The following is an 18,679-nucleotide window of genomic DNA, read 5'->3' as shown; positions in this document are numbered from 1 at the left end:
AAAGGAATCTCATGTCTAACCAACTTATTAGAGTTCAGTGAGGAGATAACAAGCTAGATAGATAAAGGTGAAACAGTGAATATACTACATTTAGATTTTCAGAAGACATTTGATGAGGTACCACATATTATGCTACTTACTAGATAAGATTTGTAGATTGTGTATGAACATGGATGGAGGACTGATTAGCTATTGGAAGACAGAATTGGGATAAAGGGGACATTTTCAGGATGGTAACCTGGAACTAGTGGTGTGTCATGGGGTTCAGTGCTGGGACCACAATTATTTACAATATATATATTCGTGAATTGGATAAAGAAAGTGAATGTATTGTTGCCAAGATTGTAGCAGATTCAAAGAGGCTGCAGAAGGGATATAGACAAGTTAAATGAGTTGGAAAAAAAAAGTTGGCAGGTGGAATATAACCTGTGAAAGCCTGAAGTTATGTACTTTGGCAGGAAGAACAAAGGAGTTAACCATTAGAGTCATAGAGATGTACAGCATGGAAACATACCCTTCGGTCCAACCCGTCCATGCCTACCAGATATCCCAACCCAATCTAGTCCCATCAGCCAGCACCCAGCCCATATCCCTCCAAACCCTTCCTATTCATATACCATCCAAATGCCTCTTAAATGTTGCAATTGTACCAGCCTCCACCACATCCTCTGGCAGCTCATTCCATACACATACCACCCTCTGCGTGAAAAAGTTGCCCCTAAGTCTCTTTTATATCTTTCCCCTCTCACTCTAAACCTATGCCCTCTAGTCCTGGACTCCCCGACCCCAGGGAAAAGACTGTCTATTTATCCTATCTGTGCCCTTCATAATTAGTTGAGAAACACTGGAGAAAACCACAGCACAGAGGGATTTGGGATTTTTCTCACGTAGAAAAAGCTAGCATCAAAGAAGATAATAGGAAGGCAAATGAAATGTTAGCCTTTATTTCAGAGGAAATGGAAAATGAAAATAGCTTTATTCCAGTTATACAGGCACTGGCCATGTCACTGATGAAATACTGTAAACAGTTTTGGGGCCCTAGAAAGATACTGGGCGTAGTCCAGAGAAGGATCATTTGGCTGATCCTGGGTAGAGAGAGACTGTCATCTCAGCAGAGGTTGGGTAGGTTGGGCATGTAGTCATTAGAGTTCAGAAGAATGAGAGGTGACATTATAGAAGTCTACAAGATTCTCGGTGTCTACTCAGAGTAGATGCAGAAAGGTTGTTTCACCATGTTGGAGAATCTAGGACCAGAGGACATAAGTAAGGGGTCACCCATTTAAGACAGAAATGAGAAGGATTTTTTTTCTCTCAGAGATACTGAATCTGTGGAATTCTTTACTACAAAGGGCTGTTGAAGCCTGGGTCATTAAGTATGTTTAAGGCTGCGATCGATGGATTTTTTAATTAAGAAGGGAATCAAGGGGTATGGGGAAAAGTGGAGCTTAGAATGATCAGATCAGCCCTGATTTCATTGAATAGCAAAGCAGACTTGACAGACTTAATGATCAACTTCTGCTACTATGTCTTATGGTCTTTTGATTAGTATTTCCTTATCCCCAGTTGATCACATTTAGAAACAACAGTTAAGTTGAATTGAAACATTTAAACAAGGAGAACTTAGGTTGGCAATTTATGATTTGAAATGTTGCTACTTTAACAATAATTATGTTTTAAACTGTGAGAATGATATACCTTTTGAAAGGTCCCTTGTCCATAGAACAATCATAGCCACCAACTTCCAACACCAACTCTGATCCTACTTCAATCCACTTATTACTTAACCCTCATACCTGCCTTTATTTCTTTCAGAATCAGCTACGTCAACGTATTCCTCTCCCATCCTGAACTCCCCTTAAACTGCAGCAACACCCTGAACTCTGTCACGTGTACATGAACTCATTCACAATTCTGCCTGTATTGGCTTACCTAGCTTGGCTTGAATTCAGGAACAGAACAACCTTAATTTTCCCATCTTTGTTTTCAAGTTCCTGATTAGTTTTGCATCTTATTATTTCTGTAACTTGTTCCAGATCAACAACCTTCCAGGAATGTGGTTGGCTATTCTCTTTCGTATCCCTGATTATTTTTGTGCCACCATTGATAGCCTTCTGATGCTTAGACTCTAAACTCTGTATTTCACCCCACTCCAGTCATTGCTCAGCCTTTCCAGCTCTACTTCTTCTTTTTCAGTGGAGATGATCTGCCCAAGGCCAGGTCCTCTGGGTGGCATGATGACTCAATGGTTAGCGCTGTTGCCTCACAGCACCAGGGACCTGTTCAATTCTAGCCTCAGGTGACTGTCTTTGTGTGGAGTTTGCACATTTTCTTTGTGTCTGTCTCGTTTGCTTCCGTTCTCTCCCACAGTCTAAAGATGTGTAGGTTAGGAGAATAGGCCTTGCTAAAGTGTCTAGGGATGTGTAGGTATATTAGCCATGGGGAATGCAGACTTACAGTGGTAAGGGAATGGGTCTGTGTGGGATGTTCTTCAGAGATTCACTGTGGACTTGATGGGCCAAATGGCCTACTTCTGTACTGTAGGGATTCTACGATTCACTGCTCATTGCTTCATGTTTCTGTCCTACACTCTCCTCTTCAGTTGCCTGTAGGACACTCCTATATTGTTGATTTAAGCAATATGACTAGGGAGAAGAATACAAAAGGTGTTCTTCCTATGCTTTTTCATATGTGCATGTAGGAAATACAAATCCTCGTCCTGAAGGATCCTTCATCTGTCAGCAGCCATTGTGCCTCAAAGTTCCTTTGCTCACCATTACTTTGAAAATTCGCTGAAAAGCCCTAGCATATAGCCCTGAGCATAACACCTTTACACGGGCTTGGGGAGACTTGCAAAAGGTCAAGGATGCCTGAGAGATCTCAAACAACACTGCATCACAATTTTTTTTGTGTTTCATAAAACTTTCCACTTCAACCATTTCGAATGTATTAGGGTCACCCACCCTGTGCAATGTGGTATCTGGTTTCGATTGCATGAAAGTTCCTCGGAGTGTTTTAAAGGTGTTATAAATGCATGTTGTTGCTGTTGAGGGCACAGTATTGCGTAGAACTGTACAGCACGGGAACCTTATCTTTGAATTCCAAAAGCAGCAGGCAGTCTTTTGACATTTTTGATTGTAAAATGTCATTAGCACCTTGTCACCTCGGGATATTGAATTGAAAATGTCTGCACTGAGCTTTTATTTTTGCTAAGCCAATGAGGTATTTAGAAGTGGAAATCCTGCAAAACGACAAGAGGCCAGAGAACCTGAAAGGAAGAGAGGGAGGAACAAAGGGAATAGTTGTAGGAGTAGGTCATTCACAGGGCCTGGTCTGACGTTTAACCAGATCATAGCTCATCATCTACATCAATGCCACTTTCCCACAGGATTCCCTCATCCCTTAATAGCTTTAATATCTGGAATTCTAGTGACCTCTGTCACAAATATTTTCAATAACTGAGTCTCCATAGTTCCTCCAGGGTGGAGAATTTCAACGATTCACCACACGCTGAGTGAAGAAATAATGAGTTCAGTCTCAAACAGGATTTTGGTTCTGTAAAAGCAGACACAAAAAGATATTGAGCAAATACTTTTGTTGTTGCAGGGTGCAGGAATTAGATCCCGATGAGTACTTTCAATTACATCTAAGATGCTTGCACTTGCCATCAGTTTTGGGCTTGAAGCTTGTTTCAAAAATGCATTTGGTATGAGAAATGAAAGATTTCCAAATGTTGTTGCTGTATTAAAATGGGAATTTTAAACACATTTTTATGGAAATTGCTTTGATTTATCAGAGATTTTAAGCACATTTTGACTGTAAAGTAAAGGTTGAGGAAATGTTAGCTTTAAACATTTGTATGATAACATTGCATACACTAGTTTCTTAGTGGCTATAATATTTAAATGGCACAAAAGCAGCTTTTATAATTTTGCAAATTTAAGTGTTTTCTGCCCTCTTCTGTGAACAAATCAATTCCTTCATGCACCAAATCCTTCCGCTGTTCAATCAGTGTACAGTCGATTTGATAAAAGCAATGTATTTGATCTGTATACATCACTGCTTCTTGACCATCAATTAAAATATCTTGTTTTATTTTTCAGATGTACATTCAGACAACAACTCTTACTATATCCATGAGTTTAAGTGCTTCTGTATCTCTAGGCATGCTGTACATGCCTAAGGTTTATATTATCATCTTTCATCCAGAGCAGAATGTGCAAAAACGCAAGCGGAGCTTCAAGGCAGTGGTGACAGCAGCCACAATGTCAAGCAAATTGTCACAAAAAGCAAGTGACAGGCCAAATGGAGAGGTCAAAACTGAACTCTGTGAAAGCCTTGAAACCAACAGTAAGTGCAATTTTAATCACGTACTGTTCTTATTCGCAATTAACTAAGAGGGCTCTTAAAATCATCTGACCCCCTTGACCATCTAGCTTATTGGTTACAAAGCATTTTGATTTCGGGAACATACCAAAGCAAGAATGGGATCACATTCTTATCTGCGCTCCAGATTGTTGGAGAGGATTGAGTATGGTATCTCTGAGCTTTACAATGCAGAAGATTAATGAAATTTACCTTGTTAAGATGAATGGGTGAAACATAAAGAGAAAGAAATGTGCTGGATCCATGCAGTTACTGGAAAATACCATGATTTGCAGGTTTTGTTATTTCTGATCAACCTTCACGTGAATGGTCATTGCTAAACTGAAACATTAACTCTGTTTCTCTCCACAGATGCTGGCTGACCTGTTAAGTCAGTTTTGTTTCCATCAGTTTTCTGTATTTTCCAATGTTTCCAGTTTGGATGTTCCACATCTGCAGAACTCTGCTTCTGCAACGTTCTGTATACTTGTGTCGAGTGATACCAAGCTGGCAAACCTAGGACATTTGTTTCTCTGTGACACCATTAATTCTTGCATAACCTCTATTGAGACGATATTTCACGAAGAGGGATCTCAGCTGTGTTGAATGGCTTAGGGACCGTAAAGACCTTGTGAATGTGCCAAGTGTTAGATGGTGATCTTTTGAGAACAATCCTGCGCATTGAAATATTCTGCAAACAGCTAACCCCCATGTCAAGCAATGTTGTTGCCCCACTAGGTAATGGTAACATTTGTAAAAATGACAAGTGTTAAAATAGTCTAAGCAGAGAAATTCCACTTGAGAAAAATGGGATAGATTTTCCATTTTTACAGCATTCTTTTTGACCTTTTGGTGATTAATATAAGTTGCCAACTCATGATCACCTATGTTAAACCTTTAAGCAAGGTTAACAGTACCAGATTAATGGTAAGCAGTGTAACTTTATGACACAATCAAGGTATGTCGGAGAAATTGGAGATTGCAGACCAGGTGGCAGCTTCTAATGATATTTATAACTACAAAGTAAGCTTCACTCGCATACCTGGGCATAATATTGGATTATTGACTTGTAATCATTCCCAGGACTCTGTTATAATATTTAGGTAGTTATCTAAACATTCAGATTATTTCTGGAATGAGACTGTGTAATTGTGTTATTAAAAAGACCATTTTCAAGGCTGTAAGATAATTTAATTTTTAATACGTGTAAATGATTTACCCACTTGCAAAAATCATTTCCAAATACAGTGCTCTTGCTCAAAAAGCTAATTGCTTATTGTACAATTAAGCTTAAAAATTAAGAAAGCCTTTTTATTCCACTTTGTTATATAATAAAACTCAATTTTGAATGTAATTCATTCCAAAAGTTTTTAAAAATCCTTATTCTTAAGGCATGGGCACTGTGAGTAAGGCTGACATTTATTCCGTATTGCAGTTTTCCTGAGAAAGTAAGAGTTGCCTGCATGTCGAAACCACAGCAGTCAGCACATTAAGGGGTTCTGTCACAATGTCTTATTATGGAAATTTCAGGACTTTTTCCCAGCAACCATGAAGGAACAATGATATTCCGAACTTGAAAGTTTTGGAGTTTCCACACAGCTCCTGCCTTTGTCAACCTGAATGGGGAGGTTCCAGATCTAAGAACAAAAGAAATGATTGCAGGGTCTCAGTTCCAACAGTCTCTTGAACCTGCTCTTCCTTTTACAAAGATCACAACAGTTCCAGCAGTGGTTCTTCTTTTTAGCTCAGACCTTAACTGCTCCTACTCACTCAGCAGAGCCTCATTCTTAGTCTGGCTTATGCCATTCTATAAAGACAATGAGATGTCTTCTCTCCCACTCTAACCTCCAGGTCTGAGGAGCTATCCTAAGCCTGACACCAGCAAGCAACACAGCCTTTTTTATCCATTGGTGAGACATGGGCATTGATGGCTGGCCAGCATTTATTGCCTGTGCTGAGTTTCCCTTGAGAAGGAACGGTGAGTGAAGCTTAGAATCCCTACAATGTGGAAACAGGCCCTTCAGCCCAACAAGTCCACACCGACCCTTGTGTCCCACCCAGACCCATTCCTCTACCCTATTAGTCCACATTTACCCCTGACTAATGTACGTAACCAACATATCCCTGGACACTACTGGGCTATTTGGCATGACCAATTCACCTAACTTGCACATTTGGACTGTGGGAGGAAACCGGAACACCCAGAGGAAACTCACACAGACACTGGGAGAATGTGCAAACTCCATACTGTCAGTCACCTGAGGCTGAAATTGAACCTGGGTCCCTGCTGCTGTGAGGCAACAGTGCTAACCACTAAGCCACCGTGCCACCCAAGGATGGTTGGTCTTACTGATAATGTCATGGAAAGATGCATCTGCAGCTTGTAGATTGATGAAAATGAGATCAAATACATTTTTTTCCCCTCTGTTTGTTCTGTCACCACCTGCCGCAGACCCAATCTAGCAGCTATGTCCTTCAGCTCGATTAGACCCATCAGTAGTGTTGCTGCCGAGCCACTCTTGGTGGTGGATATTGAAATCTCACACCGAGTACATTTGGTGCCTTTGCCACCCTCAGTGCATCCTCCAAGTGTTGTTCAACATGGAGGAGCACTAATTCATCAATTGGGGAGGACGGTATGTGGTAATCAGCTGGAGGTTTTCTTGCCCCCATCTGGGACTTTGTCTGTAAGGTATGATTCTGTGACTATTTCAGCCTGTTGTTTGACTAGTCTCTGAGAGAGCTCTGGGTAAAAAATGAGGTCTGCAGATGCTGGAGATCAGAGCTGAAAATGTGTTGCTGGTTAAAGCACAGCAGGTTAGGCAGCATCCAAGGAATAGGAAATTCGACGTTTTGGGCATAAGCCTTTCCTGATGAAGGGCTTATGCCCGAAATGTCGAATTTCCTGTTCCTTGGATGCTGCCTAACCTGCTGTGCTTTAACCAGCAACACATTTTCAGCTCTGAGAGAGCTCTCCCAGTGTTCAGCAGTAGTCCCCAGGTGTTAGTGAGCAGGATTTTGCTGGGTTGACAGGGCTGTTTTATCTTTTCTGGTGTCTAGGTTGATACCAGGTGGTTTGTCTAGTTTAATCTCTTTGTTGAGACTTTGTAATGATTGATACAATCGAGTAGCTTCCTGGGCCATTTCAGAAAGGAGTTGAAAGTCAACCACATTACAGCGAGTGTAGAGTCATGTATAGGCCAGATCAGGTGAGGATGACAGATTTCCTTTCCTGAAGAACTTTGGTGAGCCAGATGGGTTTTTCAGACAAAGGTCTGACGTTGGGGACAAGCAGGTAAAAGGTTATTGAGTTGAATGATGAGCCATGACCTTAATGAACAGTGGAGCAGGCTCAGAGGGTGAATAGCCCACTGCTGATCCAATTTTCTAAGTTTCTATGAAACTTGCTACCACATGGAATAGTTGAACCAGAAAAAGACAGAGAAGATTTGAATAGAAAGATGTGCCAATTAACAGGGGGATCGAGTTTATGAGCCGTGAGGTTTTGTTACAGCCCTGCAAATCCCTAGTGAGACCACACTTGGAATATTGTGTCCAGTTCTGGTCGCCCTACTATAGGAAAGATACAGAAGTTTTGGAGAGGGTGCAAAGAAGGTTTACCAAGATGCTTCCTGGACTGGAGAGCTTGCCTTATGAAGAGAGATTGACTAAGCTCAGACTTTTCTCTCAGGAGAGAAGGAGGCAGAGAGGTGACTTGATCGAGGTACAAAAGAAAATGAGAGGAATGGATAGAGTCAATAGCTAGATACTTTTCCCCAGGGCAGGATTGACTGGCACGTGGGGTCATAGTTTTAAGATATTAGGAGAAAGGATTAGAGGGGATGTCAGAGGAAGGTGCTTTACGTAGAGAGTTGTGAATGCATGGAATACGTTGCCAGCTGTGGTGATAGAAGCAGAGTCATTTACATGCAAATGAATAGCAGTGAATTGAGGGATGCTTAGGTTAAATTATTTTATTTTACATTAGGATTAATCCTCGGTACAATATCGTGGGCCGAAGGGCATGTTCTAATAGGTTTATATGATAAAGTAAGAATGGAGGATCAGAGCAAACAGTACACAACAACCATTACAACCTGAAATACTATATGTGTTTTCAGCCCTTAATTCCAAAATGTGCTTTTAAAAAGAGGACAGCTGCAGAGACAATATAACTGCAGGTAGAAATTGAGTGGCTCACTGAATACTAGTTTGTGAATACCTTTCTCCCAGATCACAAGAACTTGTATTTCAAAAGGAACCAGTTGAGCTTATACCAGCTAGATATGAGATAATTCGATTCTCCCCTACAGAAAAAAAAATGCTACCCCAATACACGTGCAAACAGATTAGAAATAAAAAATGAGTCCAAAATTGTAAAAGTTTTCCAAAAAGGGTACACAGATCAGCCTCTGAATTGTACATGAAGAGCAGGCATTGTGCTGGTTTGTTGATGTTAACAGCTGATCAGGCGGTTTTTGAGACTCTTGCTTTTAGGTAAGCTGAGTACAGTTCCTTTGTCATGATTCCTTCTTTTCATGAGTTTGCAGCATTTGGGAGTAACACATTTCTTCCAGCCCTTACCTGCTGTGCAGGGATATTTACTGTTGTGGCCTCCATAGCACAATAGGCACACTCTGGACCACAGCGACCTAACGATCATAGTCAGGCTAAAGTTGAAGCTCTCGTTTTCCTCATCTAGGAATGTATAAGCAATGGAATTGACCACCAAAATGTTCACAAGAGGTGTCGCTTTAACAGGTCTAAGGAGTGGGGCTAGAGAAATATTCAGACAGTTCATTATCTCGAGTCACTTTCTCTTTGTCTGGATTTTCTTTCATATCTTCAGGTGTTGCGTTTTGTCAGTCCAAAACAGACTCTTTCTTTTCCCCCAGTGAGCCACTCAATTTCCAACTGCAGTTATATTGTCTCTGCAGCTCTCCTCTTTTTAAAAGCATTTTCGAATTAAGGGACAGAAACGCTCATATTATTTCAGGTTTCAGATGTGTCATTGTAATGTTTGTTGTGAACTGTCTTACCTGACTATCTGCTTCTGTTTAAGAGCAGTTCATTTTCACAGTAAACTGATCTGCAGTGAGTGTGTGAATTTTCTGTCTTCAAGTTTCCACCATTACACACGTCCTTATGCAGCTTTTGCTTGTTTATGGAGTTCAGTTATTGATTTATTGTCTCATATATATCTTGAAGGATATCGATATTTTGTTGCCATGATTCAGTGCCATTTTGAGTTACAAAGAGAAATTGCACCAATAGACTTCATCTCCCATACAAGAGGGTCTACAAACACAGCTCCAGGCTTTTCCAAGGTCTCTGCAAGGTGTCCCAGAACTCGAGGAGTAGCTGCTCCTGGCATCGCCACTGCCACATTGAAGCCCCAGCCGAATCCGTTCCTACCACAGCCAGAAGTCCTTCTCCGGGCACTGCCACTACCGCAGCCAATGACTGGCCGAGTGCCCAGGTCCAGGCTCCCGGCTGACCCCAGCCAGTAACTCCTCACCTCGGTCACCGCCACCACAGCACCTGACAATTCACCTGCACTGCAGCAGCTTCCCCGCAATGTCAGAGGATGGGGAAAGGAGAAAGAAAAGAAATGAAAAAGTAGAGAGCAAGAGAATAGAATGGACGTGCTCAGGAACACTGCCTGGCATGCTGGTGCCTCTATCTGGATGACTTTAATACCATCTCATTCCAGCAGTTTATAATGTTCAGGGGCCCACACTGGGAAAGGTGTCTAGCAGCATGCTTCACTTTCCATCTTCACTCTCCATTTCTCTTGATCTCCTAGATTCTGGAGAACTCCCTCCCTCCGTTAGCGTTTTGTCTTTCAATTCAGTCGCTGAATGTACTTCTGGCTTTCAGGTTTCCAACCGGTTAGAATGAGCAGATGTGAAGATTCCTCAGTGGGAGGTGGAGGTGGGGGGGAGGCACTCACTTTGAGGGTTCACCGACCCAAAACCCTTGAACATCAGGTCTCAGCTCAGATGCACATGCCTCAATCATGCTGGGAAACCAGGTCATTTGGTTTTCCCCTGGTGTCTCATGTGATAAAAATAAAGCAGTCAGTAAAGACAGAGGTGGCATGGTGGCTCAGTGGTTAGCACTGTTGCCTCGCAGTGCCAGGGACTTGGGTTTGATTCCAGCCTTGGGTGACTGTCTGTGTGGAGTTTGCACATTCTCCCTGTGTCTGCATGGATTTCCTCCAGGTGCTCAGGATTCCTTCCACAAACCAAAAATGTCCAGGTGAGGCGGATTGGCCATGCTAAATTGCCCCATCATGTTCAGGTTGTGTAGGTTAGGTGCATTAGTCAGGGGTAAATATAGGGTAGGGGAATGGATGGGTTACTCTTTGGAGGATTGGTGTGGCCTTGTTGGGCTCAAGGTCCTGTTTCCACATTGTAGGGATTCTATGACAAATGGCCCCTTTATGTTGTAACTGAGATTTTTTCCAGTATTGTCAGCGGTGATTTACCGTACAACTGCAATTAATTTGCTGGGCAGAATTCAGAAAAGAAGCTGCATCACATCAGAAATTAAGTGGAGGTTCTGATGTTGGACTGGGTTGGACAAAGTTAAAAGTCACACAACACTGGGTTATAGTTCAACAGGTTTATTTGGAAGTGCTCACAGAGCACTGCTGTTTCATTAGGCAGGCTACCTGATGATAGAGCAGCAGTCTGAAAGCTTGTACTTCCAAATAAACCTGTTGGACCATAACTTGGTGCGGTGTGATTTTTAACATTAGAAATGAATGACCAATGTTGCATTGTGAAATATTAGAAAAGATAATATAACAGCAGACCATGAAAGATATGAGAGAGGGAACTATTGAAATATTTGGATGCTTCAGCAACCAGGATGAATTGTGTGTCATGTAGCTAAATTGTTAAGCCAACCACCACAACATACTAGATGGTCTGAGTCAATCATGTTAAATTGATGATCTTGCCTGCGTCAAAGGTTTCAGGTTCAGTGTGTACTCCAGAGACATGAGCTTGTATCCATGCTGAATCTCCATTACAGACCTTGGAGAGTACTGCATTGTCTGATTATCAGATCAGACATTAAACTAAGGTATGCTGACCTTCTCAGGAGAATCTCAAAGGCCCCATGGTATTAGTTTTAAAGACAGCTGTCAATATAAATCCCTCAATTAATATCACTCAAATAACTAAAATAAACAGATTATCTGCTCATCATTTCCATGTTTTTTATGGGACCTTGCTCTGTGCACATTTGAGCCAATTTCCTGCATTTTAACAGGTATTGGACTTCAGAAGAAATACTTGTAGAGAAATAAAGCACTTTGAGCCATCATGAGATTGTGATAGATCTTTCCTTCTATTTATGTTACTGATGTGACAAAACTACTGTGCACTTCTAGACGGGAAAAATTGTAAGCACTGCACCTTTTCACTGTATTTTTGATTGGAGTCTGAAAACGGAAAGGAACTGTTTTAAAGCTAAGGATTGTTGAAACATTACTGTTCAGCAGTTTTTAAAAAATAAGTAACCCAACATTATTGAGAGAGACTTTGACGTTTCAGAGGACAATATGAAGCAGACTGATATGCTCAAACAGGTTGATGTTAGGAAGGAGGCTAGGCTGGAAATTTTGAAAACTATAATGATTGATAAATTCCCTGGGCCCAGACGGGATATACCCTAGGTTACTACAGGAAGCAAGGGAAGAGATTGCTGCTGCTTTAGTGATGATCTTTGCATCTTCACTGACCACTGGAGTAGTGCCAGATGATTAGTGCATGGCAAATGTTATTCCCTTGTTCAAGAAAGGGAATAGGGATAATCCTGGGAATTACAGACCAGTCGTTCTCACTATGTTCTTTAGTGATGGGTAAAGTATTGGAGAGGGATCTGAGATACAGGATTTATGAGTACTTGGAAGACCATAGTTTGATTTAAAATAGTCAGCGTGGGTCAGGTCATGCCTCACAAACCTTATTGAATTCTTTGAGGATCTGACAAAACACGTTGATGAAGGTAGAGAAGTGGATGTGGTGGACATGGATTTTAGCAAGAGATTTCATAAGTCTCCCCATGGTAGGCTCATTTAGAAAGTAAGGAGTCATGAGATACAGGTAAATCTGATTGTCTGAGAGGGGTGGTAAATGGAAAATATTCAGCCTGGAGCTCAGTGACCAGTGGTGTTCCAGTGGGATCAGTTCTAGAAGCTTTACCCTTTTTGATTTTTATAAATGACTTGGATGAGGAAGTGGAAGGGGGTTTTAATAAGTATGCCGATGTCACAAAGGTTGGTAGAGTTGTAGCTAGTTGTAGGTTGCAAAGGATCATTGACAGGGCACAGAACTTGGCTGATACATGGCAGATGGAATTCAACCCGGAAAAGACTGAAGTCATTCACTTTGCAAAGTCGAATTTGAATGCAGAAAACAGGGTTAAAGGCAGGATTCTTGGCAGTGTGAAGGAACAGAGGGATCTTGGTGTCCATGTCCATAGATCCCTCAAAGTTGTCACCCAAGTTGATAGGGTTGTTAAGAAGGCATTTGGTGTGTTGTCAGGGGGACTGAGTTTAAGAGCCGCAAGGTTCTGCAGTAGCTCTATAGAGACCTGGTTAGACCACACTTAGAATATTATGTTTAGTTCTGGTCGCCTCATTATCAGAAGGATGTGGAAGTTTAGAGATGGTGCAGAGGCGATTTGCCAGGATGCTGCCTGGACTGGAGGGCATGTCTTATGAAGAAAGGTTGAGGGGACTAGGGCTTTACACGTTGGAGTGAATAAATATGAGAGGTGACTTGATAGAGGTGTACAAGATGTTGAGAAGCACAGATAGAGTGGATAGCCAGAGCCTTTTTCCCTTGGCGGAAATATCTATCATGAGGGGATATAATTTTGAAGTAATTGGAGAAAGGTTTAGGGGAGATTTCAGATGCAGGTTCTTTACACAGAGAGTGGTGGGTACATGGAATGCAGTGCTGGCAGCCATAGGGGAGTCAGGTACATTAAGGACACTTAAGCGATTCTTGGATAGGCACATGGAAGATAATACAATGAAGGGTATATAGGTTAGTCTGATCTTAGAGAAAGATAAAAGGCCGACACAACATTGAGGGCCGAAGGGCCTGTACTGTTCTACGCTCTGTGTTCTATGACACTCATTTTAAGCACTGTTTACACAGTTGCTGGTTCAAGCAGTAGTAGGAGCAAGTGCAGACATGCTGGAGTTGAGGATGAGGCCAGATGGGGGTTCAGGCACCAAGATGTAGCCATTTGGAATGTGGACTGGTGACATATTATCAATGTTGACAGCCTTCTGTTTGCTAACAACCATTTGATTAGTTACCAAGTAGCTGAAGGGCTTGAAGCTATGAACAGGATAGTGAGAAGTCATCAGATCTCCATCTCAGGAACTCTATCATTGCAATAAAAGCCACTTTCAGCCTGAAAGTTTATCTTTCCTTCAGCAGTTGTTATAAGGTGTGACTTTTAAATGTACAAGTCAAAGAGCTTTGATAAGTATGGACCAGCTACTCTCTACCTCCTCAACTAGTGAAAGCATCCAGAGAAGGAAGACAGAAAAGCAGCATTCCAATCAAAACACAAATCCCTTAGCAGATCCATTGAACTACTTCCCTAAACTTTCCCAGTGCTCATAGCACCCATGTTTTTCTCCTTGTCTGTTCCTGTCTGTGTGTGCAGAGCAGAGGTTGTAAAGGGTTAGAATAGTAATCTGGAGTTATGCCAATGGTTCATAAGGGAAACTGTCTGTGTGGAGTTTGCACATTTTCCCTGTGTCTGTGTGGGTTTCCTCAGAGTGCTGCAGTTTCCTTACACAGTCCAACGATGTGCAGGTTAGGTGAATTGGCCATGCTAAATTGCCCGTAGTGTTAGGTGGATTAGTCAGATGTAAATATAGGGGAGCAGGTCTGTGTGGGTTCCTCTTCAGAGGGCTAGTTGGATTCGTTGGGGCGAAGGGCTTGTTTCCACACTATAGGGAATCTAATCTAATCTGATCTAATTGTTTACCTGTAATAATTCTTGTTAAGCAGGGAATCCTAGTCCATACTTTTTGACAACCTGTGTCTGATATTTAGGTAAATTAAGGGGGGATAAGAGATTAGGTAGTTTTTATAAAATCTTTTGTAATGTCTCTGAGAAGCACAACAAAATTCTTCTCCAAATAGTCACTATTTCCATTTAAAGTCTCGTTAGTTTTCAGAGTAGCAATATTGTTGCAAGCTCCAATGAAAAGATCCTTGAAGTTTCTCCCTGATACTTTGCTCAGGCATTGAATTTGTATTGCATTTGTTTCTTACATTTGTATTCACTTGCACAGACAAAAGTCAATGCTTGTAACACAAGAATGTGATAAAGTCATTATAAATGACATTTCAGATATTTAAGTCCAAATCTCGAGTTAAAATGTGAGCTCTATGGTAAGGCAGAGCTGTAATCTATTCCTTTATATTAGAGCTATGTTTTAAGCACTGCCTGAAGTGCATTGTGCACAGCAGATAGGACTGCAAACAATAGGCTTCTTGATGAGCAATTAAATCTACTTATGTGCTCTATTGTCTCAGACAAAAATCCACTGAATAGAACCAGAATTTTCAGTGCTCCTTTATTTATGCCTAATATTTGGGTCATAGATTACATGCTTTTGGATTTTTCTCTTCTAATATTTTTAAAGAGACTTTGTCCTCAGGAAAAGCAGCTTATATTATGAATGCAATGAACTGGACACTATTGTGTTGCAGTTAGACTGCTTGAAGATGTGAAATATATCACGGTATATGTAGATAAAATGTATTTGTTTTTGTGAAGACCTTACTTTCTCGAATTGAGAAGCAACAGTCTCCATCACTGAAATAAAGCCAGAAACAGATAAACGTGCAGAATTGAAACTTGCCCCAAAATTAATCTTTCCAGGTTTGATCAATCTTCACTATATTAATATATACCATAAAAAATCTCCAAAGGCTCCAAAAAGTTATGGTAATTGTAAAAGAAAAAAAAAATCATCCCCATCTAATAGAATTTCCAAGCAAATGTCAGGAAGATCTTCTGTAAACTGGCACAGTAAACAGACTTGGGAAGGAGGAATATGGCAGCACCACTACATAGTCACACCTTGTCCTCATATGCAGAAATATTACATCAACATTTTGGAACTCCCAACCTGACTGTATTATTGGGAATAGCTTCACTGGGAATAGCAGCAGTTTGAGAAAAAAGCCCAGCATCACCAAAAGCAACAGGTTTAGAGAGTAGATGTTGGCTTTGTCGGCACGTCAGATATTGTTCTGACTGAATGAAAAGAAACACTTCCAAATTAATGTATTAAAAATCTGTTAAATCTGCATTTAACAAGTTTGACTTGAATTCACAACTTGAAGTTATATTCAGGAATGGCAGAAGTAACAAAGCTAGTTCCAGAATGAGGGTGAAATTTTCACACTTCTTTTTAAAATCTAGGCAGGAAAATGTCAATTGTCTCCCTGGTCATGCCACACCTTAGGAAGGAGCTGAGCTCTGAAAGCTTGCAATTTCTTATAAACCTGTTGGACTATAACCTGGTGTCGTTTGGTTTTTAGTCCACCCCAGTCCAACTCCGGCATCTCCACATCACTCTTAAAAGTAGTAGATATCATGTCCCCCAATGGATTCATATGTAATTGCTATTTTATAAAGTGGATGAAGACCATTTGGCCCATCATGCCAATGTTAGCTTTTTTTTTAAAAAAAAGCTGTTGAATTACTTTGAGTCTCCCACTCCTGCTATACAAAATTACAATATTTTTCCCCTTTCAAAAAAATATCAATTGCCTTTGTGAAGGTCACTAATGAATCCAGCTGCACCACTGTTTTAGGCAGTGAATGTGAGATCAATACTTGCTGTGCAAATAATTTCTCCTCGTTTCACCTTTGGTTCTTTTGTCAAATTTCTTAGGAGTGTGACCTCTGGATACTAATGTTGGATAATGGGTTGTAACAATTGGTTTCCTGTCAGTGGAAACAGTCTCCTTTCATTAATTCTATCAACTCCTTCACAATTTTGAAGACCTCAATTAAACGCACAGCCGGCTCCCCCACCCCTAACTATAATCTTCTCTGTTGTAAGGAGAACAACCGCAACATTTGCAGTTTTATCACATAATCTGAGTCTTTCCTTATTAACAGTTGTTCAAATCTATCTTGTGAATCTGTCTTCAACAGCTTCTTCTACCAAGACAACGTATATCAGCTACAGCAACCATGCAAACTGACTTGGCTAAGATCTGAAGTAGTCTGAAGAGACTGCATGTATGAAAATGAACCCTCGTGTCTCATCATTTGGAAAGTGCTCTGACTGTACTACCTGCTGTGAGGCTGAGGAAGAACAGCCGTCGGCTACATCAGATGAGGTGTTCCCATGTGTATTCCAAGACACAGGTCTGATGACGAGAAAACCTAAACACGTCATCGTGCAATTGGCAGTTGTTTTTGGCAAAGAATGTTGGCCAGAGTGAACCCATGCCTGTTGTTCTCCTTGTAAGTCTTGTGATTGTGCAATTTTTCATTCTTGTTCAACTTAGTTTTGAAAGGCTTTCTCTGCCCTGCGTAATGCAACACAAAAGGGCTTGTTGTATGTACCAACTAGCTGGATTGCAACACTGCGTGGCACTTAAACAAATGCAAAGGTTGAAGCATGTCGAATTTTTATACAACAGATGTATTTGTAATAAAGGAATGTTTTGCAAATTCAGAGTTTTTTGAGTCACAGGTTCAAGTGTAATTTAACGTGAAGTCTTCATGCCTCCTGAAAAAGAGGGGGAAATAATTTCCTTCTCTCTTATTTTAAGACCTGATCAGCCACAGCAAATGGACATCATCAATGTGTACACTAGCATTGACTACAGTCAGTTATAAACTTGGTTACAATTAGGAACTTAAGATCAAGAGTAGGCTAGTCAGTCAGTCCCTCGAACCTGTTGACCATTCATTTAGATCATGGCTCATAACTCATTTATGGTTTATGGTTTGGAAGATCGAAGACTTAGTAAAGACTATATAACATACATTTTCACTTTCATTTTTGGCACATTTGCAAAAGGTCCTGTCTTTGCTAAAAATTATTGAAACTGACCACAGCAATTTGAGACATCAGTTTCCTCCAAACTCCAACTTGCTTAACAATATGGTGCGATTTTTCCATTAAGCTTTTATTCCATTTTTACATGCATTGGAAGGCAGCTGAGAAGAAACAAAAAGAAACATCAAATAAATACAGTAATAACTTACATTTATATAATATCTTTAACCTAGTAAAAGATCCCACAATATTTTAGAGAGCACAATCCAGCTCTTGGACTGCTCTCAAAAGCAGAAATATAACCATCAAAACCGTGGTGACCGCAATATAAGTGCAGTGCGCATTCACATGCAGGCCAACTAAACAATTGGCCTGACTATCACAGATAGGAACAATGTACAATAAACTGTAGTGTCCAGGGTGAATAATAAGTGATGGACCATATAGTTGTGCATCAAAATATACTTTTCTCTGTAACAACATCTAAACATGTGGCACATTTACACCAGTACCTCTGTGGCTGTGCTACTGAGCATAAGAGAATCATACATAGACTTCAATAATGAGAGTATCACTGCTTTGAGCTATAGAAATGGAATTAATTCAAGGCATCTTCAGTCACATATTTATGATCACCAAAATTGATTAAATGTCCCAAACTTATTTTGGTTACAATTCTACTTTGCTTAAATCTGATAACTTTAGAACATTTTTTTGTTGTCATTTGAATGTGTTAAATCCTGCAAAGACTTAGCAAGGTTTTGAAGAATAGAGGAGAGACATCAGCAATAATACAAAAAAGGTTCCTCACCCAGTATCAGCTGAAGCTACCCAGGACACAAGCACACAGTTGATCTTAAAAATACATTGCTTTAGGCTTTGCTTACTGAACTAGGATCAAATGGGCATCTGCCTTTCTCTAGAAAGTACACGTGAGGAAAGAACAAATTATATTTCTGGATTAATGTAATATTGCATTAAGCACTCAGCTGCAGCAACTGAAAGGAATGGGTTGTATTTTCAAATGGAATTTATTAAGTTTACAAGCTCAAAGCCTTTCATCCATGTAATGAATGCTTCACAGTTTTATTGTGGCACAAAACAGAATGATAAGCAACATCGCAGTGCGATCCACTTTATGTTTATTCCCTTATTTCTCCAGTCAGTGCTCCCATCTGACAAGAGCCTACTAGTTCCACTTGGCATTGTACACACATTTCCACACTTCTTAAGAGAATATGCATT

The 18,679-nt window shown here is 40.6% G+C and overlaps 1 protein-coding gene across 2 annotated transcripts in view; it reads left to right on the top strand.

Moving 5' to 3' along the window:
* Positions 1-16,950, top strand: part of LOC132824768 (metabotropic glutamate receptor 8) — a 245,686-nt gene extending 228,736 nt beyond the window's left edge. The window contains exons 8-9 of one of the 2 annotated variants that reach the window (XM_060839488.1): positions 4,101-4,347; positions 16,579-16,950. In XM_060839488.1, the coding sequence (XP_060695471.1) occupies positions 4,101-4,347; positions 16,579-16,628 (297 nt within the window). In that variant the 3' untranslated portion in view covers positions 16,629-16,950. Of the gene's footprint in view, positions 1-4,100; positions 4,348-13,792; positions 13,846-16,578 lie in introns of those variants that run through there. The other variant, XM_060839489.1, reaches the window with a different exon arrangement.
* Positions 16,951-18,679: the final 1,729 nt, after the last annotated feature.

This window comes from Hemiscyllium ocellatum, chromosome 19, assembly GCF_020745735.1.
Source record: "Hemiscyllium ocellatum isolate sHemOce1 chromosome 19, sHemOce1.pat.X.cur, whole genome shotgun sequence".
NCBI lineage: Eukaryota > Metazoa > Chordata > Chondrichthyes > Orectolobiformes > Hemiscylliidae > Hemiscyllium > Hemiscyllium ocellatum.
This window is presented reverse-complemented; position numbering and strand designations above follow the sequence as displayed.